We start from the raw sequence: 27,629 nt of genomic DNA, 5'->3' as shown, positions 1-27,629 counted from the left end.
TAAGTACATTTCTGCCTCCAGTTTTTTAAATCTGCTTCTCTTGTGGAGCTGACTGTTGTAGGCTGTTTTTGTTGAACAGCCTATATTGAATTCTAACATCATTTTGCTGTGAATCTGTAGATAGTGTCGGTTGATTATCTTGGGTGTTTCTGTTCTGTTAACCAACCATGTAGGATTAGTTTCCTCTAGAACAATACCTTGCAGACTTTCTTGAACAATAAAATGTGTAAGCTTGGGTTGATAGGTGATCACACATTAAAAATTAATGTTATTTCTTACTGATTCAAGTAAATGTAAAGTATCTTATAAAATGAACAACATATCGTGCTAGGTTAAAATCAATATTCTAACAAAAATAATCATTTTTCTATTACCTGCAAGATCTGTAAAGTGTGGTAGTATTACCACTTTGTAGAGGCTCCTGAGATCTATCAGACACCAAACCGATACCACTACTTTTTTATTTTTATTTTTTTAAAAACAGGCATGCAAGAAGCAGAGGCTATTGCTGACAAGGTTATGAAAGAATGCTTCACTGCAATGCCAATTTTGCTGTCTGCTTCAGGAGGAATTTTACCTGGATGACTAAATGGCTGGTTTACTTGTACATGCTCTGAAGTAGTGAGTATTTTTCAGTCTTTTAGGAGCAAAAGTTTGGTTTTTAGGAGCCGGAAGCAGGCAGTGATATCTGAAAATTCTCACTTAAACAAAATGCAGAGAATACGTGGGCTGGCACAGTTTTCTCTCCAGATCGAACAAGGACTGATAATCCTGGCACAGTTAATCAGGGGCATTTAATCATGGCTACAACCATTTCTTATAATTAGATTTTTTTTCTCACTTTATTTCTTTCTTCATAATCATTAGACTTACTTAATTGACTCATACAACAGATAGTGCAATCCCATTGACTTGTAGAATTTTTACTTTCCTTACTCTTATTGTCTTTTGACATTATTTATGAAGTTTTTCGTCTTCAGTCTTTTAAAAATCAAACTATTATTTTGTAGAATTGCAATTAGGTCTTTGCATCCTTTTTTGGCTGTTTGGTAAGGGTTTTTCTTTGGATCTTTATTTCTTCTTCAGCAGACTAAGATCTCAAATACAGATAATTTAGAAAGCATTTATAAACATAGGCTGTTGTGGGGAAGATTAGGGTAGACAGAGCAGGGTGTAACAATGAAAAACATGCTTTCAGCTATGACTTGTGTTCAGTTTTTCTGGATAAATTATAATTCTTCCAGTATTAGAGTTGCTTAGCTAGCGCTTTGTTCTCAGGATGTTTTATAAAAGCTCTAATTCTAGAATCTTGCTTATGTCTTCAGAACAGAGAAAGTCAGGATGTGAATAGGGTACAGTGTGGCTGTGATCCTGGTTCAGTAGGTTAAAAACATTTGGGATACAGTAAATTAAAAGTATGAGAAGATAATTCTTGAATGCAGTGACCCAGTGAACTTTCCTGAACACTCATATAACCTTTCTTATGAGAAGCAATTACTTATGTGAAAGTAATCTGAGAGGGTTTCCTCACCGCTACTCATAGGAGAATAAATTGATGAATCTGACTGATAAATAGGCTGCAAAATGCAGACAGTATTATTAGTCACAGCCAAATTCAGTGTTTCAAAGCAAACTGTAGATTAAGCTACGTAATACGAAGAGTGAATCTGTGTGCTTGGAGCATGTGTAAGAGCTGGAAGCGTGAACAGCGGGGCTAGAACATTGTAGAAGATAATGAAAAAACTCTGTAAGCCACATAAAGGCAGTGAGTCTTTTCAGTAGGTGATCAGCCAAAGGTAAAGCTAATGTGTATGAAAGCACTTTTTAAATTCCTTTTTTTTTTTTTTTTTTTACAACACCAGCACTGGACTCCTAAGAAGCAAATGGTATCTGTATATATTTTTAGGTGTCCAGGTGCTTAATGTCAGGTGGTGATTTACAGAATGCAAATATTTTTCTGCAGTGTTTAACATATTTAACAAGTGCATACCTGCCAGTTTGGGATTTTTTCTGGCACTTGCTCGGGTAACATATGTACATGAGTTTACTTTTACAGGAACTGGTGAAAGTTTAAATGTGGATTTTCAGATGCACCTGTAATTCACAAAACCGCTATCTCTCAAAATCAGAATTACATCAGTGCTGAGATCTGTGTACGTGTTACCCTAAGCTGGCCCATTTGAACCTTAAATAAATGCTTCTGGACTCCCCTGAGGACCGCAAGTTTTTTATATTTTTCAAGGCAATTTGAAAGTGGCCACATTATGTGACCATGTTTTTGTGATGCGTGTCCCTTCCCCTAGCGCAGGGCAAAGTATTGCCTGTGGCTGAGTGTCCTGATTTTGCCATGTTCTTGAATTCCCAGAGTGGGCAGTGAGTAGGGTTAGGATGTAACAAATGATTGCAAGGATCCATCACAGCCTTTTAAAGGTGGCTGTACACGTCACAAGGTGACTATTTAGGCTCCCATTCAAAGGAGTCCTGCACACTTTATCATTCATATATATATATATATAGATAAAAAATATATTTAAAAAAAAATTGCGTGTATTTACTTTGTGTTTTTTTCCAGCTGTTGAGCTAGGCTTTCACTTGTAGTGATCTTCTCGATTAATTATTGTCTGTATACAGGTCTTTAGGGTAAAGAAGTTAAAATGCAGTATGACTTTTCTGCTCAAAGTTCATCACTGCTTAATTGGTGCATTGGAGCTGGCGGTACTGTGTCTTTAGCTCTGTGTTGGACACCAGCTGTGCCAGTGATTTGAGAGGTGGTTATTAAAAGTACCTGAAAGGCTTACTTCTCTTCATCAAATATTGTAACCAGCTGAACACAGGGCTTTGTAGCCAATTTACTGCCTCAAAGCTGAGTGAAATTAGTAATGTCACTCATCTGGGCTTCAGAACTATTTGCTCACCTTTCCTCCTGAGAGGGACTTTAGCGACTGGGCTTTCTTTCTCAGATTCTGAAAGTTGGTTCTTTGAAACACGTTGTTAAAAATAGACTCCCAGGAGCAGGCTGGTCCAGCCTGCCCCTCTCCCTGCTGTGCATGCTCAAAGGCCTTGAAGATTAAAGAGCCCAGGCTTGCTCTGCGCCGTACGTGGGCACAGATCTCACAGGCTGAAAAGAGGTAGTTAGGAGATGTTACTTTAAAGCCTTGTTGAATTTGTACAGTTACATGATCAAACACTTGCTAGAGACCAGCACAATGTTACTTTTGTGAGTTAGCTCCTCGTTAGACCAACCCTCCAGGAAGAAGAGACAAGAGCATCCCTGGCTGTAGCTGTATTGCTCTTCCTGCACTGGGAACACCTATGCAAACCCAACATAAATGTGAACAGGTGTCTGGAAAAAAAAAAATCAATCTTCTCTCCCTTTGTGGCTGCCACCAGTAGTCCTTTTTCTTCCTTTGCTGTCTCTCGTCTGTCTCTTGTCCCTGTTCTAGATTGTGTGATGCCCAGGGCAAGGGCTGCCCGTGGCTTAGGATGCTTAAGTCCTGCACAGGTGTAATGTTAAATCCTAAATTCTTTTTAAAAAAAACAATTAAAAAAAAAAAAAAAGACTAAAGGACCATGCTTAGTGTCAGATGTAGAGCCTCAGGTCATGTGCCATCTCTCTGCCTGGAAGCCTTTTTGGTACCTAAAGCATGCCTTCGGCAAAGCTCGCTCTGTGTGTGGACAGCAGCATAGAGTGGGCGCCTTCCAGGCTCTGACCATTAACAGCAACTTCACACAGAAGCTTCCTCGGAAGGCAAGTATTTTACCTGTAGACTAAAGCATGGGTCATCTGAAACAAAACAACCAATGCCTATATGGAAAACCTCCTCTGTTTCCTTGGCTCTGCTGAAAATATCCTGCACTGTAGATTATTATAACTCTGTTTCTATTTCTGTCTCCTTGCACAGCCTTGTCTTGTGTTCTGATCTCTTCTGCTATAGATGATCTGCTTTATTGCATTGTCTCTTCCTGTCTTTTCTTTGAGGTTTTTCCGCTTATGAGTTGTGATTTTCAATATCTTCTCTCTCTGCTCTCCTCTCTCCAGTACTCTCTGTATCTGCTGAATATTTGTGTTCAGTACAGTGGTTAGGAACCATTAGCAAGACAGTCATCTTCTTTGGCCAGGCGTTATCATTGCCAAAACCAGTAATTACTTTCTCTGGACGGACACAGAGACATTTCAACTTCTTTCTGGAGAAATGGAGCATAGAGTAAAACTTAAAAGCAATTCAGAGAGCTGCTACAGTGAGATTGGAATTTGCAGGATGGATGTGGTCAGACTACCCACATTCACCCCGTGCCACCGTTTATTTTCAGTTCTAGTGTTCTGGGGGGTTTGGAGGGCTTCAGAAATGGTGATGCTTGTGGAGACAACAGTGACCTCTCCAAGTGCCATATCATGAAGAAAGTATGCTAGATCAGGAGTCCGCAAAGAATGTATGGACCATGTTCTCAAGCTGAAATAGATGCTATGTCTGCACATATCGTCAGTTGGACTGAAGGAGAAATCTAACTTAATTTTGCTGTAATGCTGCTTTGGAAGTAGAAGTTTTACATCTGTAGATTGAAGAAAATGGGTATGAAAACCTTGTTTACTAGGATTCATTAGAGGTAAGAAATTTTTTCAACATGGAATACAGATGTAGAACTAAACCTTTGGCAGTGAAATGGGCACTGGCTTTGGAGGCTTTAAGGCAAACTCCGTGTCCTTCTGCTTTCTTCAGTTAAATGCTTGTTATCCTCCCTAGCTTTACTGTGATTGTTCTGTAGGATGCTGCTGGATTTGTCCTAAGGACGTTTTCTACTGAATGGAACCTAATAGGGCTTTGAAATATTGATGAATAAAAGGTTAATTTTTAATTCCCCATCAATCTGAACTAATTGGAATTCAGTATGCTTTTGTCTAAGAGACTTTCTGACATCATATGGTTTAATGTGTCTGCACATTTAAATAAGCATGGAGCTACAGGATTTTACTCTCCTGGAGAGCAAAGTGTTCAGTTTAATAGAAGAAAATGGTTTCATGCTTTCAATGGTTCATCATTATGCCAATGCCCCAAATTCTGCTCTTGCATAGGCTTTGACTGTTGTCATTTAATGCTGCTTCCATTGAGCTGATCCAGCCATAAGGTCTTCAAGAGCTCATGCCACGGATAATACATTAACAAATTAATATTGAGCCTATCTGAACAATGGTGTCCTGTAAGCACAGATATAAAACTTCTTGATGTGTACTTCTGCATTCTCTTCTTGTGCTGGATCACTGACCTGCTGTGTCTTCAGTCTTGAATGCCTGCATTTGTGCTTGTGGCTTAAGAGACCTGAGCCAGCTAGAGTGATGGTCTCCTCACTTCTGTCCTTGTTTGTGTTTTGGTTGTCTAATGACTTCACTTAATTAAAATTAATGAATTTCTATTATGTCTCTATTTGGAAGTGTAGAATGATGGTCACAAATCCCAATTTTCATTAGTGGGGTAGAACTTAACAACTGGAAAATAAATGTTAATCCCTGTTTTTCTAGTCAAATGTTGTTTCGTTTGAAATGCATGAAATACAGCTAACATGTTATAGCCTCTTTGTGCTGCCAGGATAAAGGAGCTTAATGACAGTACAAGAAATAGTAGCAAAGAACTGAAAAAGATGGGGAAATGTTTTCTTCTTCCCCAGGAAAATACATTATTCAGTGACTACCACTGTGATATGTGCCTGACTGAGCCAAAACCCAACATAGTTGATGCTCAGATTGCGTTTTTGTTTGGGTGAGTGCGGACTGTGTTCGCATAAGCCTCTCGGTAGGCACGGCCACACGGAGAAGCTGCTGATGGTAGGTCACCACAATAACTGCTTCACTGGTGGTTGTCCAAAAGGTTGGTTCTGTTTGTGTGTTTGCTATCGAAGCATTTATGTGATGCCATCTCTGGCATTACAAGTTTAGCCACTCTGCTGCCAGAGAACAGAAACTTGGACTCTTGCTCTTGCCTCCTCATTTTTTTTTTTTTTTCCCTGCAAAACTGGGGAGATGATTGCTGGTGTGTGCATGGTAATAAAGCTAGTCAGACATAGCCAGCCAGAATTCTTCTGAATTCACATTTAATTTATTCACAGCACAGCACGCAGCAAAGCTGATGGCTGCAAGTTAATGTGCTGCACTTTAATGAGATAACTGTTTGCCTCCCAGGTTCTGAGGCTTATGCTAGTTTTATTTGTCAACCTGGCCAAAGCCAGAGCCATAAGGAATCACAGCTCTACACTGAAATACTTTATTTACTTAGCTGATGCTTTTGCCAGAGGATAAATCGGTGAAGTAGTTAAATAGTGCTACTTCTATTTTAGAGCAGAGATTTTTTTTTTTGAGCCTGCAGTTTACAATGTGTCCTTGTCAGTGTTCTGGCTCACCAGGATTACCTAGATAAAAATATATTCATGATTTCTCTGTACTAGTAGCTTTAAATTTCTACCTGTTTTTGAAAATTGATCCCCTCTTCATTTCCTTTAGAGGTGTGTATTACTGGGGAGGAGGGGCAGGGGGAGAAATGTAGGAACTCTGAAATGTCTGCATTTGCATTTGGTATTACAGTGTGACAGACTTGCAAAGTCTTCATTAAAAAACAGATTATATGGCTCCACTCAGGTTCTGAAATCCTGTTCATGCCAATCGAGTCTTTGCATTACCACTCAGTCTTCTAACAGTGGTGGTTCCTTCTCTTAAACTAATTACTGCATCCCTAATGAAAAGAAGGTGAGCCCTAGTCAAGAAAATGAGGTTATGATGTATTGCTGAGCTGTGCCTGTTGCGCAGTGGGAAGAGGCTGGGGCCGAGGGGCCCCTAGGATCATCACCCCTGCAGATGACTACCGAGTGCCAGCTCTCCCGGGTCTGCTGTTCGAACCAGATCCCCCTGGGGTGGGCAAAGGGGAGCACAGCGTTTGGGCATGGTGCCTCTTACAGCAGTGTGCAGTCTGAACCGCTTAAATCAGCGTAAGCGTCCTCTGAGAGCCTTACAGTGATTTATCTAAAGCCGGCTGAAATACCGTTTTAAGTCTCACTTGTACTCCTGCCACTCTTTGATGGGCTTGGCTGTGTTAGGTTAACGGTGGGACTTGTTTCTGTACACAAAGAAGTGTTTGGAAAGGAGAATTTGAGACGGAGCTAACATTCTTTGTGTGTCTTAACCTTTAATGTCAAAAACCTGTTGAAGTGGCGGTCAGATTGACCTTTCTCTTTACCACTGTACCTTTGCATTAGGTTTTCTGCAAATCCAAAAGCTGGTGGACTTGCCACCTTTTGCAGCAGGAACACAGCTGTGTTAGGAAACAGTGTCATTCCCTGTCAGTTTTGTGTACCCTTTGTGATGCAAGCTATTGCCTGTTTGGATGCAAATGCATAAATAAATAATTACTATGAAGTAACTGATAGATTTATGGGAAAATGCTGTAACAGGCTTCAGTTGAAATGTGCCTGATGATATTAGTTATAATCTCCTCTTCTCTGGTTTCTTTGTTGCTAACAGAAGGTTGGAGGGAGTGGAGAGGGATAGGGAGGGGATGTGCCACTGAACATAATTGATTTTGGGCACAGCGACGACCAAATTTGTGTCCAGCCCTTTGCTGAGAGACTTCAGAAAAAGATGTACAGGGGCTATATTTGGAAATATTAAACTATGTGTGCCAGTTGAGCCAGGTGATGAGCCCACAGAAAGCACAAGACTGAGCCGACCTTCTATGCATATCCTCAACCAAGTTTAAAAAAGTTGATTTCCAATGCCGTGCAGGTGGAAGGAAGCACATAGACAAAGTATCAGCACATTTGCCTGTGTGTAATGCTTTTTATTTATAGGCATCTTTCCCTTCTCTTGAGCCATGAGATGGCTGTTACGGTGTGTGTGTTCTCAGGATGCCGTAGCGCATCAAAAGGAAAAGTCGTGCATGTGGGCAGGGAGGGGGTGCGGAGGTGGCTGGGGTAGACAGGACACTGTCTTTTGGGATGTGCCACCTCTACAGCAAGACAGTTCACACAGCTTCTGGGGTTTCGTTTTTTGTCTTGATGATGGAGCCTTAGATATTAGAGCAGTCTGAGGTTAATAGGTATTTACTTGGCAGCAGCAAAGGTAAATTACTACTATGGATTGCCAGGTGCCATTTCCTGTATCATTAAGAGCTGGCAGCCGAGTTTGTTACCTGTTGATCTGGAGTTAATGGGATTAGCTTAATGCAGACACTTAGGGTTCACAAAATTATAACATTTTAAGAGGTTTGGGTTTTTTATTAGCCTCCTCCTGTTCAAGAAATAATCTTTTTAAGGACTTTGCTTCAAATTTGTGTCCAAAGCTGTCCAATCTGACATTATTGCTATCTTTCTGATGCATTCACAGGGTTTTGTGCGTGTGGGTGTTTTCATCATGTTAATGAGATTTCTTTTTTTTTTTCTTGTTTTGTCTGTTATCAAGTTATTTTAGCAGTGTTTTAGAGTTTGCTGTACAGTGCTTAGTTTTGTTTCAGGAGTGTTTTTGTGTGTTGGAGCACGTTTCTTCTTTCAAGTATTTCCTGTAGAGTTGAGTAGCTGAGTGAAAGAAAGATTTCTGTGTTTGAAATTCTCTACTTAGTTGTACATAGTGTACATAGTTGTACATAGTTGTACTAAGTGTACTCACTTAGTTAAAAGTGAGTAATACTTAGCAATTCGGGGGTATCAGTCTTCTTGGTGTGGTGTGTAAACTTGAGAACTGAATGGTAATGTGGCTTCATTTTTCTTTATTTTGGGCAATCTCCATTCAGACACCAAATTCAATATCTTCCCATGTTGTGCTAGTTTCCTTATGGCTATGATAGTCCAGGAATATAAAGAGCCAGGCATGTAGAAAAGATGTTATCTTTTAAGGACTGGTGGCTATGATTGGAAAAAAATTGGATAAACTTTTAGGTATAGAAAGCTTCCTCCAGGCCTGAAATGGAAGCAGCAGACTTCAAACTAAGTACAAAAATACAACCTGACACTAATGTAATGCTAGTGCTATCTAAGAATAAACACAGTCTGAGCAGCTCAGTCTGTGAAACATTGAGGTGTCACTGTCTGGATGTCAAATGGAGCCCAGCCTGGCTTGTGCTGAGCTTATCCCAAAAGATGCTTTCCTTTGGACTGCTGAGGATGGGCCAGCTGGGTACTGTTCTCGTGTTGTGGGGACAGAAATACCAAGATGCCTTGTGTGATTTTTAGTTTGCGCAGCACAAAGCGTTACGAGGTGATATGCTGTTTCTCCCAGTAGGATGCCTGTCTGGTAGCGTACGGGGAGTGCTTGGTTAGGTTGTGGTGGTTCTCTCTGGGCTGCATGTGGCTGTGTGCCTTCCTCTCTGCACTGCTTGTCTAGAGCAAACGTGCAAGGAGGACAGTGCATTTCCCCACGCGTGTTTCTGCAGGACTCTAACAGTAACTCTGTTCTTGCAGGCTCTCCTTCCTTTTGTCCTTGTCTGCACGTCCCTACCCGTCACAGCAAACACAGGGTGCTCACCCCTGGTTTCGGAGCCCAGCTTGCATCAGCCAAACCTGGGAGCTGTGAAGGGTTGGTTCTTGCTTGTGTTCCTGTGTTCTTGCCCCTTCCCTTGTGCCTGAGTCAGCATTTCCCACAAACACCATCACCTTTCCTCGTGTGCTTTTTTTTCTGTACTTCTGTGGCAGAGAAACACTGTTTCAGAGAGAGAGTCTTATTTTAGTCTTTCCCTGAAATTGTGCTTTAACATGATGTAAAAGCGTGAAGCACTTAGCAAGCAATTGATATGCTGTGACCTTTTTTTTATGCTGTTATTATCTTAGTGTTTCTCTCTTCTCTTTTGATTTTTATTTCTACTTCATGCATTTCTTTTTATCCTTAGATACTTAGATCCTTGCAGAGATACAGGCTGTCTGTGATGTGTTTCTGTAGTTTTTCCAACTCACATTTTGAACAAGGCAACCATGCTTCTTGATGAGAACTTCAAGCTACCCCAATACAGATGTCTCTGCTATAACTGTACCTCAATGAGACAGGAAAAAAAATTGAGATATCACTGAATATGGGAGAGTACATTTAAAATTTTTTTAAAAATCCTCACACCCAAACCAAACTGAACATTTCTGGTGCTTAGTTTGAAATATTGTGGGCCTGGATTTCCAGACTTCTTGCACTCTCAAGAAGTACCCACAACACACCCCCCTGATCCCTGAACCATACTTCTCCCTCTGGACCATGTGGCCTCTTGTCTGTAGTTACTGAGCACCTTCAGGTCTTTCTGATGTTCTCTTGTTGTGTGTGCTCACAGCTTAGTTCCTAAATAGGAATATAGAGCAAGGACACTTTAAATTTGTGTATCCAAACAGGGATTTTATGCTGTTTGGGCGCTGAGCTGTTCTTCCATGAGACTAACTAATTTCTGGGCAACTCTCATTCCTTGGGAAATGCTGTGTTAAGATGTAAGACTTTCTACTCTTTGCATGTCTGCCACAGAGGGGTTTTCAGGGTCATAATTTTAGACTTTGAACTTCTAAATTCCACGTAGATGGACTTTAAATTCTTGTAAGGTACAATTTTCATCCTCTTGAGACCCTAACTTGCCCATTAATAGTACAGGGATAATGTTTCCTTCCCCTTAAAGATGCATTCGTTAATAGTGGAGGTGCTGGGATTCATCTCACCTGATTTTAGCTGCCTGAAGTGGGCAGTTTGTCTCATTTACAGAGTAGAGAAAAAGAATAGCCTCCACTGATGAATTATCCCAACTTATATTAGACACTTATATCTGGACAGGGTAAGTACACACCAGAGGTCTCTTCTCTCTCACCTCTGCAGGAATTTAGATGACCAGTACCAGTTTAGAAGTGAGGCTTAATTTTAAACAGCTGCAGTTGGGTTGAGGTGGTCAGGGTGATAACCGTGGACCAGCTAAGTAGATGTTCATCTGTGTGATGATATTAAATACCTAACACATTGCTACTGCTGCAAACAGCATGTGTTCAGCTGCAGGTGGTTTTACTGCTAGAATTTTGTAGAGATTTCCCGCAATTTTTAATTTTTAATGCTGAGGATTCAAATCCACCCATACTGAGATCCTGGAAATCGTCTCTGTGTCTGCACTGTACAGTTGCAGGAGCAAAATCATAAAAAGCATTTCTCTGCTTTGGCTTGGTTTCAAATAAGGTGTCATCGTTTTTATCAAACTGTCTCTATTAGTGCTTTAATTCAGCAAACAGAGATTGCTAAGTAAGATTCCTTTTCCAGCCAAAACGTCAATCAGAACGGTGTGCTCCGCAGAGTACTGTACAGATTAACATTTTAACATCACTGTTGTAGTAATTATTCTGAGCATCTTTCTTTTATGACACTCACAAGAAAAAGGACGGCTTGTCGCTGAGTTTCCAGACTCTAATTTTCTCCCTGTGTAAGTGTGCTCTGCTGACATCTCTTTCCCCTCTGGCTGTGCAGCATTTCTCTGCTGCTCGTACCCAGCTGGGAGCTCCCCGTCTCAGTTATTGAGCTGCCAAAATAGAGGGCAGGAAGGATCCAAACAGCCTTTGTGTATGTGAACAGGTGGTAGTTTGGATGTTCAGAGGATCTGATGAATAGACAAACATATGATTTGACTGCTAGGGAGATGATTTGATAGCAAACAAAAGGTCACATACCAGCAAAACTGTTAGCTGGTGACGTGAGGGTGGGGACTGCAGTTCTGCTCCGTGTTCATTTTCCTCCTACACTGAGCGGCAGGTTCTGCCTTTGTTGCAGCTCCTTGCTGCATAGGATGAGCAAGTTTTTCTGGGTGACGTGTCTATGCGCAACCGCTAAGTAGAGCGTGCAGGGGACAGGGATGGATTTCAGCATAGACTGGTTGCCGTATGTCCCCTATTCCTCTCCATAGACCGTTTTTATGTGGCATCATGAACAAACCTGTGCCTGGCACCTGCACTCACACTTGCCTTGTCATCCTTGAATGCTTCATTTGCTGTCCAGAGTGCAGGGCCCTTGTATGCCTCTTTGTTGCTCCTTGACAGGTGAAAATAAGTCAGTGCCATGAAATCTGGCTTTCTGTAGGCAAACAATTGAGCCTTTTTGTTTCTGGAGTTCTTCAAAGGAGGCTCGCTTGTGGAAGAGGGAAACAATTAGTGTTTAATGTGGATTTGTACTTCTGCATAGAGAGAGGTATGTTAGTGAGATAAGGCAAAAGACAGAAGGTATCTTTTGCTTGGGGATCACATGGAATTCTGGCTTTTCACTTTCTGGTGTGAGAAGTACCTGTGCTTAAAGTGCACTGCAGCAAATAAAGAAGCCATTGTATTACCAGTCTGCTCAGACAAAATAGCTTGCAATTCAAAAGCTTTTCATCTCAAGGCTTTGTGCTGATTATTCCTTTGGCTTTTATTCACCTGCACCGGATTTACTTTTTATTCTTGCTACTTAGGGGAAAATTATGGATGACCTAACAGATCCAGCAAATTCGTAGAACTCCACTCTTGATAATGGGGCTGCACTAAAGCTGCCTGGAACAATGCTTGGAAATCAACTGTGGATGTTGAAGAACTGTATAGTAGTGAGATCTGAACTTTAGTAACACAACAGCTCCGTCACTATTATAAAGGGTAGAAATCTTTAATTTAAATTTTAAATTCCTGTCTTTTCAGTAGCAATGATAACTCTACGTTGTAGTTAAGCACTGTCAGGCTTAGATCTGTCTGTCTCACTTGGAAAAGCCTGGGTGTCACTGGCTCCCAGCAGCAGACTCCTGCGAGTTAGAGTTTCAAAGGTCTTTGGGAACAGAAAGATAGACGTGTATGCTCAGAGGGTTTTTCAAAAGAACTGAAGAAGATTAGTTTCTCTGTTCTGTTGAAATACATTTAAAAAAAAAAATACTAGTCACTATAGCGAGGGAGTGATTTCTTCCTTTTTCCTTTATTGTGTTCAGTTAAGAGAGACTTTAATACTTTTAGCTATTAGTTTGCAAGTGGCTTTCAAAAAACCAGAGTACTTAGTGGGAAGACAGGTATGTCATAATTCGTGATGCGAAAAGAGATCTTTTTTGTTGCATTAATGACTTCAGTAACATTAAAGCAACTGTGCGTTGATAAAGGTGTAAAACTACTTTATAACAAGTGCATTGCAAATTTTCTAGACAGTGATTATAATGTGTGAATTAGAGCTAATTAAAGTATGTCAGTAACATAATGTACAAAATGGCTGATTGCCAGTTGCGGGAACAGACTTAGGAGCTTCCTGGAAATTTTAATTTTTGATGAATATGTTTAGATTTCAAACATGCCCTCTGATAAGAGGGATTTATTCTTTGTTTATGTGTCAGTGCTGTTGCTAGTAACAGCAGATTACGGACTAGGTGTTTGTCATAGGTGAGAAATAATTTGCCATGCAATTAGTTTGATACTTACTTCTTAAAATATTGAACACTTTCACCATATGCAGGGGTGGATGTTTTACGTTTATGAGCACAGCACAAAACTGAACGTCTGAAAAGAGGCCTTTTGTAGGATCTGTCCAATCAGTGACGATGCTACCAAGGCAGGAGGGGACGATCGCATCCTCCTTGCGGCACCACCCGGAGCGCTGAATCTGTCTTCCACACCGCTCTCTGGGTCTCAGCTGTGTGTGGAAGGGATGGGCGGTCCTGGGAACTTTGGCTCTACATACTCCATAGCTTCAGTGATGTCCTGGCAGGATGGTGGTTCTGCATCCAAAAGAAAGTAATCTCAGTTACTCAAAACTTGTCAAATTCCTGAATTAATATATATGTCTATAACTGAAAGAAAGGCAGAGAAAAAAGACACTGTCTGATAAAGGTTGAGCTTTGACAGTCTACTTGAAAAATGATGATAATGACAGTAAGGAACAGCTGCCATTGTGTTTGTCTGTGGAGTGAGACTGTAGAACCAAGATGCTGTCTGCCAGTGCCATTTTACTAAAGAATTACTTAATGGTTTAAAGCAGAGGGTCACTTTTCACACAAGCCACTCACATCCTCTCATAACTGCATCAAAAATGGGCCATCTTGAGCAAATCCTTGGAAATGTCTTTAAGTAATAAATATTCAGGACAGCATAGAGCTAGAGACTGGAGGGGAAAGGGATGTTAAGGCAGTTTGGTCTGTGATATTCCTGCCTGAGTAATAAAGGCAATCTCTACCCAGAAGAGAAGGGTTACACAGAAGTTATTAGTGAATTCAAAGGAAGCATGAAAGAATTTGTGCTGGCATCATCACTGCACTATAAATGTCAGCTTTACCAATATTGGCAGTTTTACCAGCTGTGGGATTATTGCAGACAATAATATTTTGACTTCTAAGCTGAGGAAGTGTCACATTAAAGCCAAAACGCTGTCAATCTAGGTGGACTGCAGACATTGCCATGATGTTCAGAGAAAACATGGCTTTTTTTGGGCACATTCAAGACTGAAAACGTTCCATGTTCTGATACTTTGAAAGGTTCTTAAAATACATTTACTAATTTGTAAGTTTTACCATATCAAAGTTATCTTTTGAACCAGGGGGATGAAAACAGCTGAAATGAGTGAGAGGTAGGATGAGGATAATATCCAATTACATGTTAGGAAAATACTATGAAATGTTGTATTTCTGTAGTGTTAGTATGAAACAGCTATACTAATTATTGTTTTAAAAGATATTAGCGTATTTGGTGTAAATTAGATGTATCCCAAGCCTGGACAAAGAGTAGACTGTTAATTCAGTTAATCAAGAGTACTGCCTGTGCTTTTTCATTGACTTCTGAATGCTAAATGGTAGACACTAGCAGCTAGATCTGCAGCAGTCTAAACTGGCCTAATGTGTCGTTAGAGCTGTCCTGATAATACCAGCTGGGAATCTGGTGTGGACTGTAGACTGGAAGTTCAGGAAATGGAATCCTGCTATTTTATAACTAGTTTCATTCTTTTCTTATAGTCCTCTGTATTGTGTAGTAGCTTATTTGATTATTGTATCAAGCAAGGATATTGTTAGCAACAAATAATGCAAGAGGAACTGGACTGAAACTGGATTGCTAGGCACAGTGTATTTGATGGAACTCCAGGTTGATCGATCGTGCAGGGCTTTAAATTGCCTATTCAGTGATGGTGGAAGAGATGAGTAAAAGGCAAGCATTGACAGTTTGAATCCTCTCTGTTCTGTGTGTCTTTACTCGTCGCTATTCTGTTTGCAAAATGAAATCATTAGTCTCTTTGTGTTCCTGGACCAGAGAGGATGTGCACCAGGTGATGTGACTGGTAAACAGATTTGCAATCCTAGCTAAGACTCTTCCAACAGCAGCACTTATAATGCTTACCTGTGTTACACTGTGGGTTTATTTGTTTGTTTTGTTTTTTCTTTTTTTATTTGACCTCCTGGCTAAATTAGCATCCAAATGAGTCCCGTTTCCTGCATTTTGGTTGAGACTGAGACTTTTCTTTAGGCCTCTCGTGTTTTGCTGTGCTTTCTTTTCTGTTTGTAGTGATGTATCTCGTGGTCTTCAAAGTCAAAAATGAAACAAGTCACTGGTGTGGACAGGAAGAGTGTTCATAGTTATAAATAAAAGCATGAAAACTTTGGAAGTGTTATTACTAAACCTGGTATTTTAGGGCTTAACCTTATTCAGAAGTCAGTTTGTGAACCTGTGGGGAAGAGGGGGTGGCAGATTATCCTAGACCTCTGTCTGGAGGGCTCTTAAAGCTCTGCTGAGGTGTAGCCCCTGGCAGAAAGGAGATACTGCCTTCTCACAGCATGGCTGATCTGACGATGCTTACCTGAACCATACGGGGCTGCGAATGTACTTGCATCCACCTTGGATAGGATTTATTTTTAAATCTCTCTGGTTGCAGAGATTTCATGTCTATCTGCACCTCAGAGCCCAGGAGTGAAAATACAGCTCATCTTTGCTTATGTTTCCATTTAGCAGTGACAAAATAAATAGTTTTATTTAAACTTGTCCTCTGGATTCTCCTTTTCCAACTGAGTGCATCTTTCCAATGTTCCCTTCTATAAAGCCTCCTGGCTTATTGTCTTCTAGTCTTGGTGTCGCCTCACAGCAAGAGGCTATTTTTCTTGCATTGATCTGATGTTTTACAGGTGGTGTAGTTGCTTTTCTTCACTCAGCGTGCAGCCAGTCACATTTTTATCTTTGGTACATGCTCCCAGAAAGGACAGTTTACAGCAGCTCCACGTGAGTGTGGATATCTTCCATAAGAATTTGAGCAGCAAAGCGTGGTGTCAGAAGGTGATGAAAGATGTGCGGGCAGTGTTGGATGTGAGAAGGACGTGCTCTGACGCCTGCCGCAGACTCTGGGTGCCAGCAGGCTCAGGGTGTGTTTTCGTCTGATGCTTCACGATGCCCTGCAGATGATGTTTTATGAAGCAACAGCTGTCTTGAGCTCTCACACACAAAATCTTTGAATTAGATTATTTTCCTTGTCCTGCAGTTGTATGTAAAAGTCAAATACTGACTGTGTAGAGGACACAGTGAGGACTCCTAGAAAAGTTTTTTCCTCTGTAGTGCTTTCCCAGGGAGTCGTGTTGTACAGCAGTGGTTGTATGTAGTAAAGCAGAACTGTGCTGTATTTGCAGACCTCTGGGCTTGAGAAGGCCAGTGACACCATGCTGTGCTGACTTGGTGGAGGGGTTATGTTTATGGTCAGCTGAATGAGCCCATGTGCTTCCTCATGGTGATGCTGCTGCAGTTGCCCATCCTATTGCACCCTGTTGAGTTACAGCAAAGTGAACTGACTGTGGGGGACTCTTGGACTGGAGGGATGCTCCATTTATATGTGCGTGGCTGGTGATTTCCTGAAGTTCAGGCTTCAAGTGCCTAGGGCTCTTTTTCTCGATTTTCGCAGGAAAAAAAAATGCTTTGGCAAAGACAACAGTGTTTTCCATTTGCATCTCAGGGTCCAAGGGAAAGTATTTCACTATTTCCCTCTAGTGAGCCTGAAGTCAAACGTTACAGTGTCTTTGCTTTTAGTTGAAGAGACCTTGCATGAGAGAGACTTCTTCTAGAGCCCCTTTTCTCAGGAGACACGTCTTGCATTCAACACAGTGGCTAAGGGAGCTAATTTGTTTGTAGCAGTTTGTCAAATGTGCCAGGCAATACACAAAACCAGAACAATGTCTAATGTGAAGATTTGAGGCAACTAAAAAGTAAGGAAAAGTGTTGAGGAAGGGGAATGGTCAAAATATAACACCTTACATGCCTCCCTCTTCCTCCCCTTCCTTTGTAGTATTTTACATCCTTTTGTTATCTCTCAGCCTTGGTATGGTCAGTCAGCTAAATTTATATGGACAGCTTATTAAAAGTAATCTTTTAAGATCTTGTGAAATAACTCAGAAAAGGGAATAATAGTTCTTCCACCTGCTGTCCCAGCTTTCTTCCACAAGAATCAGATGAACTGCTCAGATTTGTCTCAGCTTTTCAAGCTCAGGGACTGAGAAAATGAAAAGAATTCCAGTCTGGATTTCTTGCATGGTAATAGAGAACTCTACCAATATTGTCCCTAGGACAGCCCGTCCGGGAGTGCTGATAAACTGACTGTCAGGGCACTCATTACAGTGCAGGAGGAATCTTTATTCTTGGATTCTTCATCCTTGCAGCAGAGTTCGGTGCTTGTACAAACAATTGAAAAATCTTGCCTTTTAAAGTTCTTGTGGAGATCCATCTCAGATGGCAGTGACTTTCTTGGAGGGATCTTAAAGTAGGAGAAAAACCTGTTTTAAGTCATCATTCTTTCACTGGCTTTGCAGTGCAGTCTCATTTTATCCAGCCACACCTCCTGGTTTTCCTTTTCTTGGCCTTAAAATAATGGGTAAAAATACAGAAACTGCATATGCTGTGCACCTAATTTCTGTCAGCTACAAGATCACTAGAACCATTCAGTAGTGATACTCAGATTTAATAGAAAATACTACAGTTTTTTGTCTTTAAAAAAAAAGAGAAGGGAGAGCACCATGAAATAAGAACTATACTGAGGCTAATACATGTGTCAATGCAGCCATAAGTTAGGAGAGGGCTATACTGTGTATACCAGAGGGAAAAAAATGTAGATCAAAGAAGAGGGGAGAGGCAAGAGATAGGGGAATGTAAAATCAAGTATCTGAAATGTTCTGCATTGTTGAAAATATGCCATAAGTGGAAAGAGAGAAGTCTGTGTAATCAGAAGCAATTATGTCAGGGAAAATTTCTGTTATTACCAAGAATATTAAAGGACATTTTCCATGAAAAGAAATCAAATAAATAAAAGCAGAAGAAGCCAAGGTGGTCTGATTGGATCCTATTTTAGCGTGTGAACATTGAATTGCTTGTGGCTGTACATAATAAGTAGTGCTTCATGTGTGCATGGAGAGGAAGAGAGTTGAACTGATCAACGGCCTGGACACTCTTTTTTTTTTTTTTTTTTTTTTTTTTTTTTTTAATAAGCCTCCTTAGTTGCATACTACCCTTGAAGCCTGTCCTGTCAATGGTAGCATTAGGTTTATGAACAAGAATTGTGATTGTAAGGCACTTACTGCGGGCAGATGCCATTTCGCATGCTCAGCAGAGCTGCCAGGGGTCATCACAGCTTCTTGCTCATCCCAAAGCCATTGGCTCACAATTCAAGTGCTGCTGATTGCCCCAGGAGATGTGACTTGGATGCTGATGACATACTTAGCCAGACTGAGCTGGTGCTGGAATAAAAAATGCCCCAAACTGTTCCTGGAACGTTAATTTTATGCGTAGTATCAGGTATACCACTTGCTATTTTGCGTCGTAACTTAATGTGACCAGATACATAGCCAGTGGGCCTATGTAGACAAGAACAGGCCATCTATGTCCTCTTGCTCTGACTCTGACATGTTCATTATCTGGACTTTTGCATTAGCTGAGGTAGTGTCTCTCTTTCCATGCCTTTGCCTCATGGAGTGCTCAGTGAATATAGGTGGCTAAGCCCTGTGACCTTCGGTTGGTGTTGGGGCGCGTAGCTGGTGATGCACACTGAAAGAACAGCTGGTAAGTGAGGCCGTTACCTGTGGGGAAGATGAGTCCCTGCGTGGTCTGTAATCTCTTTTTTTTCCCTAGTTGTTTTTTATTTCCTGGGTAATATCTTTATGAAACAAAGTATCACCCAAGCAGTTTGAATTCTAAAGGTAACTGGACTGTGAAGTCTGAATTGCATTGCTCTTCGCAGCCCCTTTTGACTTCTGGGATGTGCTGTGGCCTTGATGGAGAGAACAATGCTCAGCCATCTTAAAAAGAAGATGAAACACAATATGGAGGTGCACCACCTCTAGTGTTCATGACTAGGCTTTGCTGTTCCTGAAATCACAGGCTCGGTAACGATTCATAGGACTTGTTTTCTTGTTTGATTTTTTTAAGGCCAAACAAGACAGTGAGAACACACCAAATGAGACTGTGAGAATGTCTGCATCGGTCTCCTGTCTACCAGTGGTCATGAGATTTGTCCTAGCTGTTCTTCACAACATCCAAGAAATATGTTGTGATCTGCTGTCAGTCACTGTAGAGCCCTCATTGACAAGGAAGTTAGACTGCAGCACGTGTAAGATTTCAGCAATAGTTACCAGGGGATGTCATCTCGTAAATACAGGAAGACAACAGCAGGTGAAACTTTTAATGACACCCAAAGTGGTAGTAAAAGACTCCACTTTCGACAGCTGTTGGATAACTCCCAGTGCAGGGGCAAGAGAAGCTTGACATCTGTGGGAGATATGAAGACGGGATGAGAAGTGAAGAGGAGGTGAAAGGAAGAGAGTGAAACATGCCAAAACCTGTGAAACTTTCCTTCTAACTGTGTGTATTTTCTCTGTCACTTGTGGATCTTCAGGGTGTGATTCCTGCTGTTGGGAGCATGTTGGGCAGTGCTGTTTGATTCGGTATTTCAGGTGCTGTTTACCAGGCTGTTACAAGGGATGGCCAGAGCTGACAGTGAAGCAAGGGAACGACAGAGTGAAGTTCAGCTATGCCTGTCGGCTTTATGTTAAATGTTAAAACTTAGCCACCTAAAATAGTAGCTTCACTGTGCCTCTGTGTAAATTCCTGTGGGACTGAATAAACTATTTTGAACTGAAACGCACTCTCCCTGAGGGACTTTTTTTTAGCACTGAGCCCGCTTGTTTTTTAAATGGGGGGTTTAGCCTTCAAGAGAAGCCATAAATAAGTCTATAGCTGAGCTGTAGTGGGTTATATATTCCCAGTTGTCCTATTATGGGAATTCAGTAAAGAAAACACGAGATCGTTTTTCCTAGCAGCTATTTTCTTGCAAGCTAAGTGATACCAAACATTTTACTCTTGAATATCTAGTGTTTGGCCACACGTAAGTTCATTAAGACCTAATGTCTCAGTGACTGAAACTGGCCACTTTTGGTTTTTGGATCATGGCTGGTGCCATGGATGTCTCTTGATAATTACTTCTAAGGTAGAGAGACAAGAAACTAATCTTTTTTTTTTTTTTTTTGTCTTGAGGGAGGGGGCATTAAGCAGCTACAGAATAATTTACATTGGATAGGCACTCCAGAAGTCATGTGACCCATCCCCTGCTGAAAGCAGAGCTAATTCTGTGTTAGATGAGTCTGTCAAGCCAAGTGTTGAGAATCAGAGATGCAAAGTCCAGCCTTGCTTGGCTCCCGCTCATACAGTGAAGTCTCTGTGGTAGAGACTGTCCCATACATCAGGGCAGTGTGTCCCCTGCCCTGCTATAATAGACAGGTGATGTGCAAGCACTGCTAGCTTTCAGAGATTGCAGGCATCATTGCATTAGTATTTCTGAATGTACCCTGCACCCCATCTTCATGGGAGCTGGAATTTGGTGATACAGAGAACCTGCAAGCCCACTTGGCAGGGGCAAAGTAGAGTGGGAATGTCCCCATGCACCAAAGCAAGGCTGGAAGGAAACCTGCTTGCTAAAAACAGGTGTGTGTTCCTACAGGATTCTCTCATTACCAGAAACATAGTGATTTGGGGCATGGCAGTGGAAAAGATCGTACTCTAATTTGCTCTGCCAAGTGTAAGGATTTTGAATTTCCCCAAGTTATGAGTAAGCTGATTAGGGCAACAGCCAGGATGAAAGTAAAAGGAAATGTAGATGAGTGCATGATGAAAATAAATATTTAAATAACCTGTTCAAATTACTTATGGACCTGGAAAGACAAAATATTTGCTGTATTTTTCAGTCAGGAGGAATCTTTACTCTTGAATAGCTGACATCTGCTTTGTTCAGTGTCAACCAAGTTAAGTCAAGCTTTATTTTCTTTCTGTAGTATTTAATAGTGCTTCCTTGTTTAGGTTACAAAAGATGGAGGTTCTCAGTGCACTGTGCGCTTTTCTCTGTGCCTTCTGTGTAGGAATCCTCATTTTTATACTCAAATATATGCACGAAGACCTTAACTAAGAAAAATTTTTTTTTCTGAACTATCCTGCTTGCAATGTTCAGTCATTCTTACTGTGTTTCCCTCCCCCTGTTCTGTGTTTTTTACATTACCAGTAGGTAAAAGCTACCTGCTGACAAGTTGTTCACCTTAGTTTTCTGCTGTGAGAACTGTGCTGCCTCTCCCGACTTCAGTAGTTTTAAGTAGCATTTGGTGTTGTCTTCTGTATGGGCTGTGGTGGTCAAGTTTAGCTACCTCTTCTGCAACTTAAGAATGCCAGTGGCTGTAGATCAGGCAATAAAGGACAAGTAATTTAATTAATACCATTTTGAGCCTGTTGCTACATGATGTTGATCATGTTTAAATGTATACTTATTCTGAGATAAAATCCTGCTGAAATAAAAGGGACCTCAATGGACAAAGTGAGAGTTTGCAAGATCCATCCCTTGCTAATATCAGTAGCTATGCCCTGTTTTAAACAAGACTGTATTTACTTTGATTCCTAGATTAGTGAAGGTTACATTGAGCAGAACATTTAATGTATCTCATTGATTTTCCTGGTAATACTGTTGAAACACAAGTCACTGCTCTAATCACTTGTTTTACCATTAAAATTCTGTATGCAGATCTGGTCCCCTGGGATATCAGTGTGTAACCAGATACTCTGTGATCTAATCAGGTTCTGCAAGGAATATGCTGTCGCTTCAACACTTAGCAGTAGAACGCTTAATCAAAATGGAAAATTTAACTGTTATTTAAAGTAAAGTGTAGTTCAAAGAGACAATCACAAAAAGCTGAGGTGTACAAAACTTTAAGACCTTTCTGGGATTGAATAAAGCCATATCCAAGCCAGAAGAAAAATGTTATAACTGTTATTTCAGTTTTAGGGTTTGTTCCAGTTCAATTAAATAGATTGCCATCAAAAATGACTGACTAGCAGGATTTTATTAGTGTGATACTTATTTGCCACAGCATGCGTGCTTTGGAAAGTAATTTTGAAAGGTAGCTACAAAAGCATCAGCAGCAGGCAAGACTTGTGCTCTGAACTCATTCTGATGGTAGGATTTCGATCTCTGTGGGCCTAGTGCTGCAGTCCATTTCAGAAATACAAGTCCTGCTGACTGGAAGGAGTGCTGCAAGCGGTGTGACGTAGGCCAAGGAGCAGACCTGCTTGCCTCAGTGAGTCTGGGCAGAAGCATCCCCTCTGGCTGGGAATGTGGCCGTGTGGCTCTGCCTGCAGCTGACCAGTGTTTATGAATGACCAGATTTCACAACCAGATGTTCACGTGGCTAGTGGTGGACAAGCGTGATGAGCATCTCCTAGGGTCAGCTTATCTCTCCATAAAGCAAGACAAAGTCATAGAATCATAGAATGGTTTGGATTGAAAGGAACCTTTAAAGATCATCTAGTCTAGCCCCCGTGCAAGGAGCAGAGAGATGATCATATGTTTACAGGTGTCCCTAGCTTTATCAGCTGCTTTCCTGTAAATGTCTAAATGTTGAGCAAAATAAGTTGTTGTTTTCTTGGTTTGTGGGGTTTGGTTTTATTTTGGTTTTTTTTTTTTTTAAATGGATGTACCTTGAGACAGAGATAATTTTGCATAGCAAAACCTCTTACATATTTGTTGTCAACTTTGTTATGTTGTGGAAAAGAATAACTTCTGTACGTAGGCATGTTGAGTAGTATGTCTTGTTTGTCAAAAGCATGCAGTGGACTTTCTATATTTTATTTGGGAATGCAATGCTATCCTGGGCTCTGTGTGTTGTACTTATGTAGCAGAGGAAAGCAAAGAATTCTAGAGGTAAATTTAAGAAGGAAACAGCATTCAGTAACCTCGTTGATGACCAGATGAGACTTGAAATAAAGAAAAGGTCAGAAAGGTTACATGTCCTTGGTGTTTTTCAACTTGTATTTTAGAGAGTTATAAAGGTGTGGGGGGGAGGTTGTTGGTTTGGTTTGGCATTTTCTTTGGTTCTGCAAACTAGCCAGGGCACGATTCAGTGTGCGGGGCCAGGCTCTTTGTTGGCCCTAGGGATTTATTACATAACCAGCTTTGCTGGAGTTATGCCAGGGTTGCTTTGATGTTCAGAGCCCGCTGACTGGGGTGAGCTAAAGCCGTAAGTAAGAGCTAGAAGAGAGAGAGGAGGTGCCCAGACAATCAGTGAAGCAGGCACTACTTTTCCTTCAAGTTCCTGTGAGGTGCTGGTGGGGTAAATGCTGGCAGATAAATGTGGTGTATTGAGAAAAAGGGCAGGGGAGGAATCCATTGGTGAGTGTTGGCAGAGGTCAGAAAATTATCTTTATTACAAAAAAAATCACTAATGACTCTTAATATATGAATTCAATATTGATTGTTTTTCTCTGTTGTGTTTTTAGGGTCTCATGACTCATTTAGCTTCTACATTGATGAAGCCTCTCCAGTTGGGCCTGAACAGCCAGAGACGGTCCAGAATTTTGTGTCTGTATTTGGGACTGTGGCTAAAAAGCTGATGAGGAAGTGGCTGGCTACGCAGACCATGAACTTCACCAGCCAGCTGGGGGCAGGTATACGGTATTTTGATCTTAGAATTTCCACCAAGCCCAGAGACCCAGACAATGAACTCTACTTTGCTCATGGTTTATTCAGTGCCAAAGTCAAGGAGGGTCTGGAAGAGATTAATGCATTTCTCGCTGACCACCCAAAAGAAGTGATCTTCTTGGACTTCAATCACTTCTACGGGATGCAGAAATACCATCATGAAAAGCTTGTCCAAATGCTCAAAGACACATATGGAAACAGAATGTGTCCTGCTATATTTGCGCAGGAAGTCAGCCTCCAGTACCTGTGGGAAAAGGAACACCAAGTGCTGGTGTTCTACCATAGTCCAGTGGCTCTCGAGGTACCATTTCTTTGGCCAGGCCAGATGATGCCAGCTCCCTGGGCAAACACAACGGATCCGGAAAAACTGATTCAGTTCCTCCAGGCATCAATCACTGAAAGAAGAAAGAAGGGTTCCTTTTTTATATCTCAAGTAGTGCTGACGCCAAAGGCTAGTACAGTGGTGAAAGGGGTTGCTAGTGGTCTCAGAGAAACGATCACAGAAAGGTAAGTTTCTGGCAGGTATAACATGTGCTGACTGTGCTGAGTGTCTGTGGTGGTAATGCTGCTTTTCTAATTCCATTTAAAGAAACTCCAGCAGATACGTTTCTTCCACACTGTTGTGGGTTAGTCAGAACCTAGGCATAATCCTAAAATATTTAAAGAGAAATACATTGAAGGAGCTTTTGTATCTTGAAAGAAAATCTGGCACTAACGCCTAATGAGATCTTATGGGATTGGCTTAATATTTTTTTTTCCCTGAATGCATGTTTCTGCATTTATTATGTTTTTCAAATGTGGCTTCTTACCATGAGCACTGAACACCTTGTCTCAAGTTGCCTTACTGGATGTGGACAAATCTGAATGATCTAGATTGTTTAAGTTTTAATTTATGCATCAGGCTTCAGGTATTGGGTAAATAATTTTTTTCATTTTAGCTTATCAGCAAAACCTGACACTACAGAATTTGCATCCTTAACTACCTTTACACATCTTAAAGATGCATGGCTTTTCTCTCTGCATGCCATCACACATTGTATCAAAGATACCAGGACACCATTAGAGTGAATTTGCCTCATAACAGGCCTTCATTTATCGTACAGGAAAGAGACTGCAGACCATTGTAGAGGTTTTGTACATGGAATACTGTGTTGATAGGCCATTAGTTACTACACTACAAAAAAAAGATGTCTGTACAAGACATGCATTATTTATATCATTCTGACTTTGATAAATCACAGCCAATTTTCAACTTAAAGGCAGGTGTGTGTGACTATGTTCTTGACAACTTGGTAGGAAACCTGAAATTGTGCCAAGACACAAGAGCTTCCCCCCCACATCTCCCTTAAAAAGAAAAGATTTGCAAAGTGTAAAAAATTCATAGTGGGGATCCATGGCCTGCTAATATTCTACTTTCTGCATGGTGGTGCCTGTGCCAGGAAGGTCTGTTGGGAGTACTGTCTCCCGTGAGATTAGTGACACAGTAGTGCCTGTGACACTACAACCTGCAAAGAAAACACGCGTCATTTTTGAGAAAGGTTGAGCCATTTTTGTGGCAGCTTTCCCAAGCAACTGTGGTGCAGGTTTCCTGAGTGACTGTGGTGCAGCAACTTGAAGAAACCGGGAAAAACTTCACCTGAAATGGTAAAACACTGACAGAGAAGGTTTTGGAAGCAGTGGGCTATGATTCAGAAGTGCTTGCGCAACTGCACGTGCGGCTATTTATATGTCCTTCGTGCGTGTTTTTATAGGCTCCCTTGGACTGGGGATCTCCCTTTCTGCTGAGTTTGAAGAGCACTTCTCTGTACTACTTTGGTGATGGATTTTACTGTTGAACACTCATCTTGTTGTTCAGGGATTTGTTATCCCTGGTAAACATCTTTCTGAGTGTTCTTTAGAACATGAAGTAGCACAATCAAGAAACTACCAGATTGTTCTTAAAACTTGCTGCATCAATAAAGCAACCATTAAAAAACCTTTTCGTCTTTTCAGGCTTATAATGAGCTTTCTTGAAGGTTTTTGGAAAAAAATGGAAACTTCAGATGGATTCTAGATAAGTTTGGCTAAGCTCTGAGTTACTTTAGCCTTTGAAGTCTTAGTGTACCTTTCTCCACAGCAGATTTTGAGATTATAACTAACTTGAAATGTCAGTAAATAATTGGGCTGGGATACCTGGAAATGTTGATTTTTCCAAATTGCAGCTGAGATTTTTCACATGAGCCACAAGTGTGTAATCATGTCTGCTGCATGGATACCTTTCCTTCTTTGCAGAACTCTTTTAACCATTGCAAAAGAAATTGACCTTTAAAATTATCTCCAAGGTTAGTATTTAGTCTTCCAAGTGTGGCATCTAATTTTTAATTTTTATTTGTATTTTTATTAAAAAAATACACTGCAGGAAGACACAGACTTAGACTATGTATTAATCTACATAGGAACTGAGTTGGTATATTGAATGCTCTAAAAGTAAACATCAAATATCCTCAGAACTGCTCCTCATTTGATAATGATCCTGTTAAAAAATAAATAGATGAGCAATTAAAGGGTGCAGCAAAATTAGTAAAATTTACTGAATTCTCTTAAATCTCGCTACATTAATGTTTCAGTAACTTAAAAGTGTATAATCCATACTAAAGGAGTCAGGGCATATGTTCCAGCTCCACTGTGAACCATCTCATGATTATTTGTAAAAAGATTATTCTGTCCTTTTCAGAATATATACACAAATCAAATGCCATTAATTGTGTCCAGGTAGATAACATATGTGTTTTTGTTGCCAATTGCTGCATAGATTCAGACATTTTATACTGTTTTCTCCTTATTAATAAATGCTGGTGAAGAGCTTTGCATTCTTAATGCAATATGCTGCTTTTGGCAGCAGTTTTGTTACCCTACTTGAGTAGGGTTTTTCCCTCACATTAAATTTTGAAAGATCTGAATTCAAATGTGGAATAAGGTTGCATTTTTCAAACAATTCTGGTGTGTGTTATTATTTTTTCCCCTAAATTAAATATTATATTTGAGAAATGTACCTTTTCCTTTAAATACTGACTTAATGCTGAAAATAGAACAAAGTTTAGATCCTTTTGGATACAATGAAACATACCCCGTTTTGATCTCTGAAATGGTTAGTCCTGAGATTATGTATGATTTGAAGAGCAGTGAGAGAGAATCTGCTTTCTTTGAGTTGCAGCATCTGTCAGACCAGCAAAACTGCAAGCAGACACCATTTAACAACCCACGCTCCTTTCTACTGCGTTGTAGCTCGTGTTGTGAAAGAGCACGATGAAATATTCCTCCATAGCTGAGATGGTTGGTTTAATAGCTTTTCCTCACGACTGCTTGTGGTGGTGGAGGTCCCCATATTCAAACAGCACTAGAGCAGTCTTCTCAGTCAACACATTTCAGGAGAAGTGATGCTGTTCCTCAACCTATTCCCCACAGCACAGATATGCAAGATGGGTGGCCCACGGTAACCTCGATTGAAAAAAAAAAAAAAAAAAAACAAACAAACAAACCCAGTTTCACACTCCTAAGACTGAATTCAGTAGAAAATATACTGGGGCTGTTTTTTACTGATAATGCTTGCTCACAGTCTTTGCTGCTGTCATCACAGGTAATGCTCTGTGGGATAATAATTTGAAAGAAGGAGAAATTATAAAGTCATCAAGCTTTCTATCCTGCACAAATA

General features: G+C 40.7%; 1 protein-coding gene across 1 annotated transcript in view; it reads left to right on the top strand.

The window, feature by feature from the left end:
- The window catches only part of PLCXD3 (phosphatidylinositol specific phospholipase C X domain containing 3), a 72,962-nt gene that overhangs the window by 20,980 nt on the left and 24,353 nt on the right, over positions 1–27,629 (top strand). Inside the window, exon 2 of the mRNA XM_086770930.1 lies at positions 23,737–24,445. Within this exon, the coding sequence (XP_086627056.1) occupies positions 23,737–24,445 (709 nt within the window). The remainder of the gene's footprint in view (positions 1–23,736; positions 24,446–27,629) is intronic.

This window comes from Chlamydotis macqueenii, chromosome Z (assembly GCF_036417535.1).
Source record: "Chlamydotis macqueenii isolate bChlMac1 chromosome Z, bChlMac1.mat, whole genome shotgun sequence".
Lineage (NCBI taxonomy): Eukaryota > Metazoa > Chordata > Aves > Otidiformes > Otididae > Chlamydotis > Chlamydotis macqueenii.
Note: the sequence above shows the minus strand (reverse complement) of the source record. Positions and strands in the feature narration are given on the sequence as shown.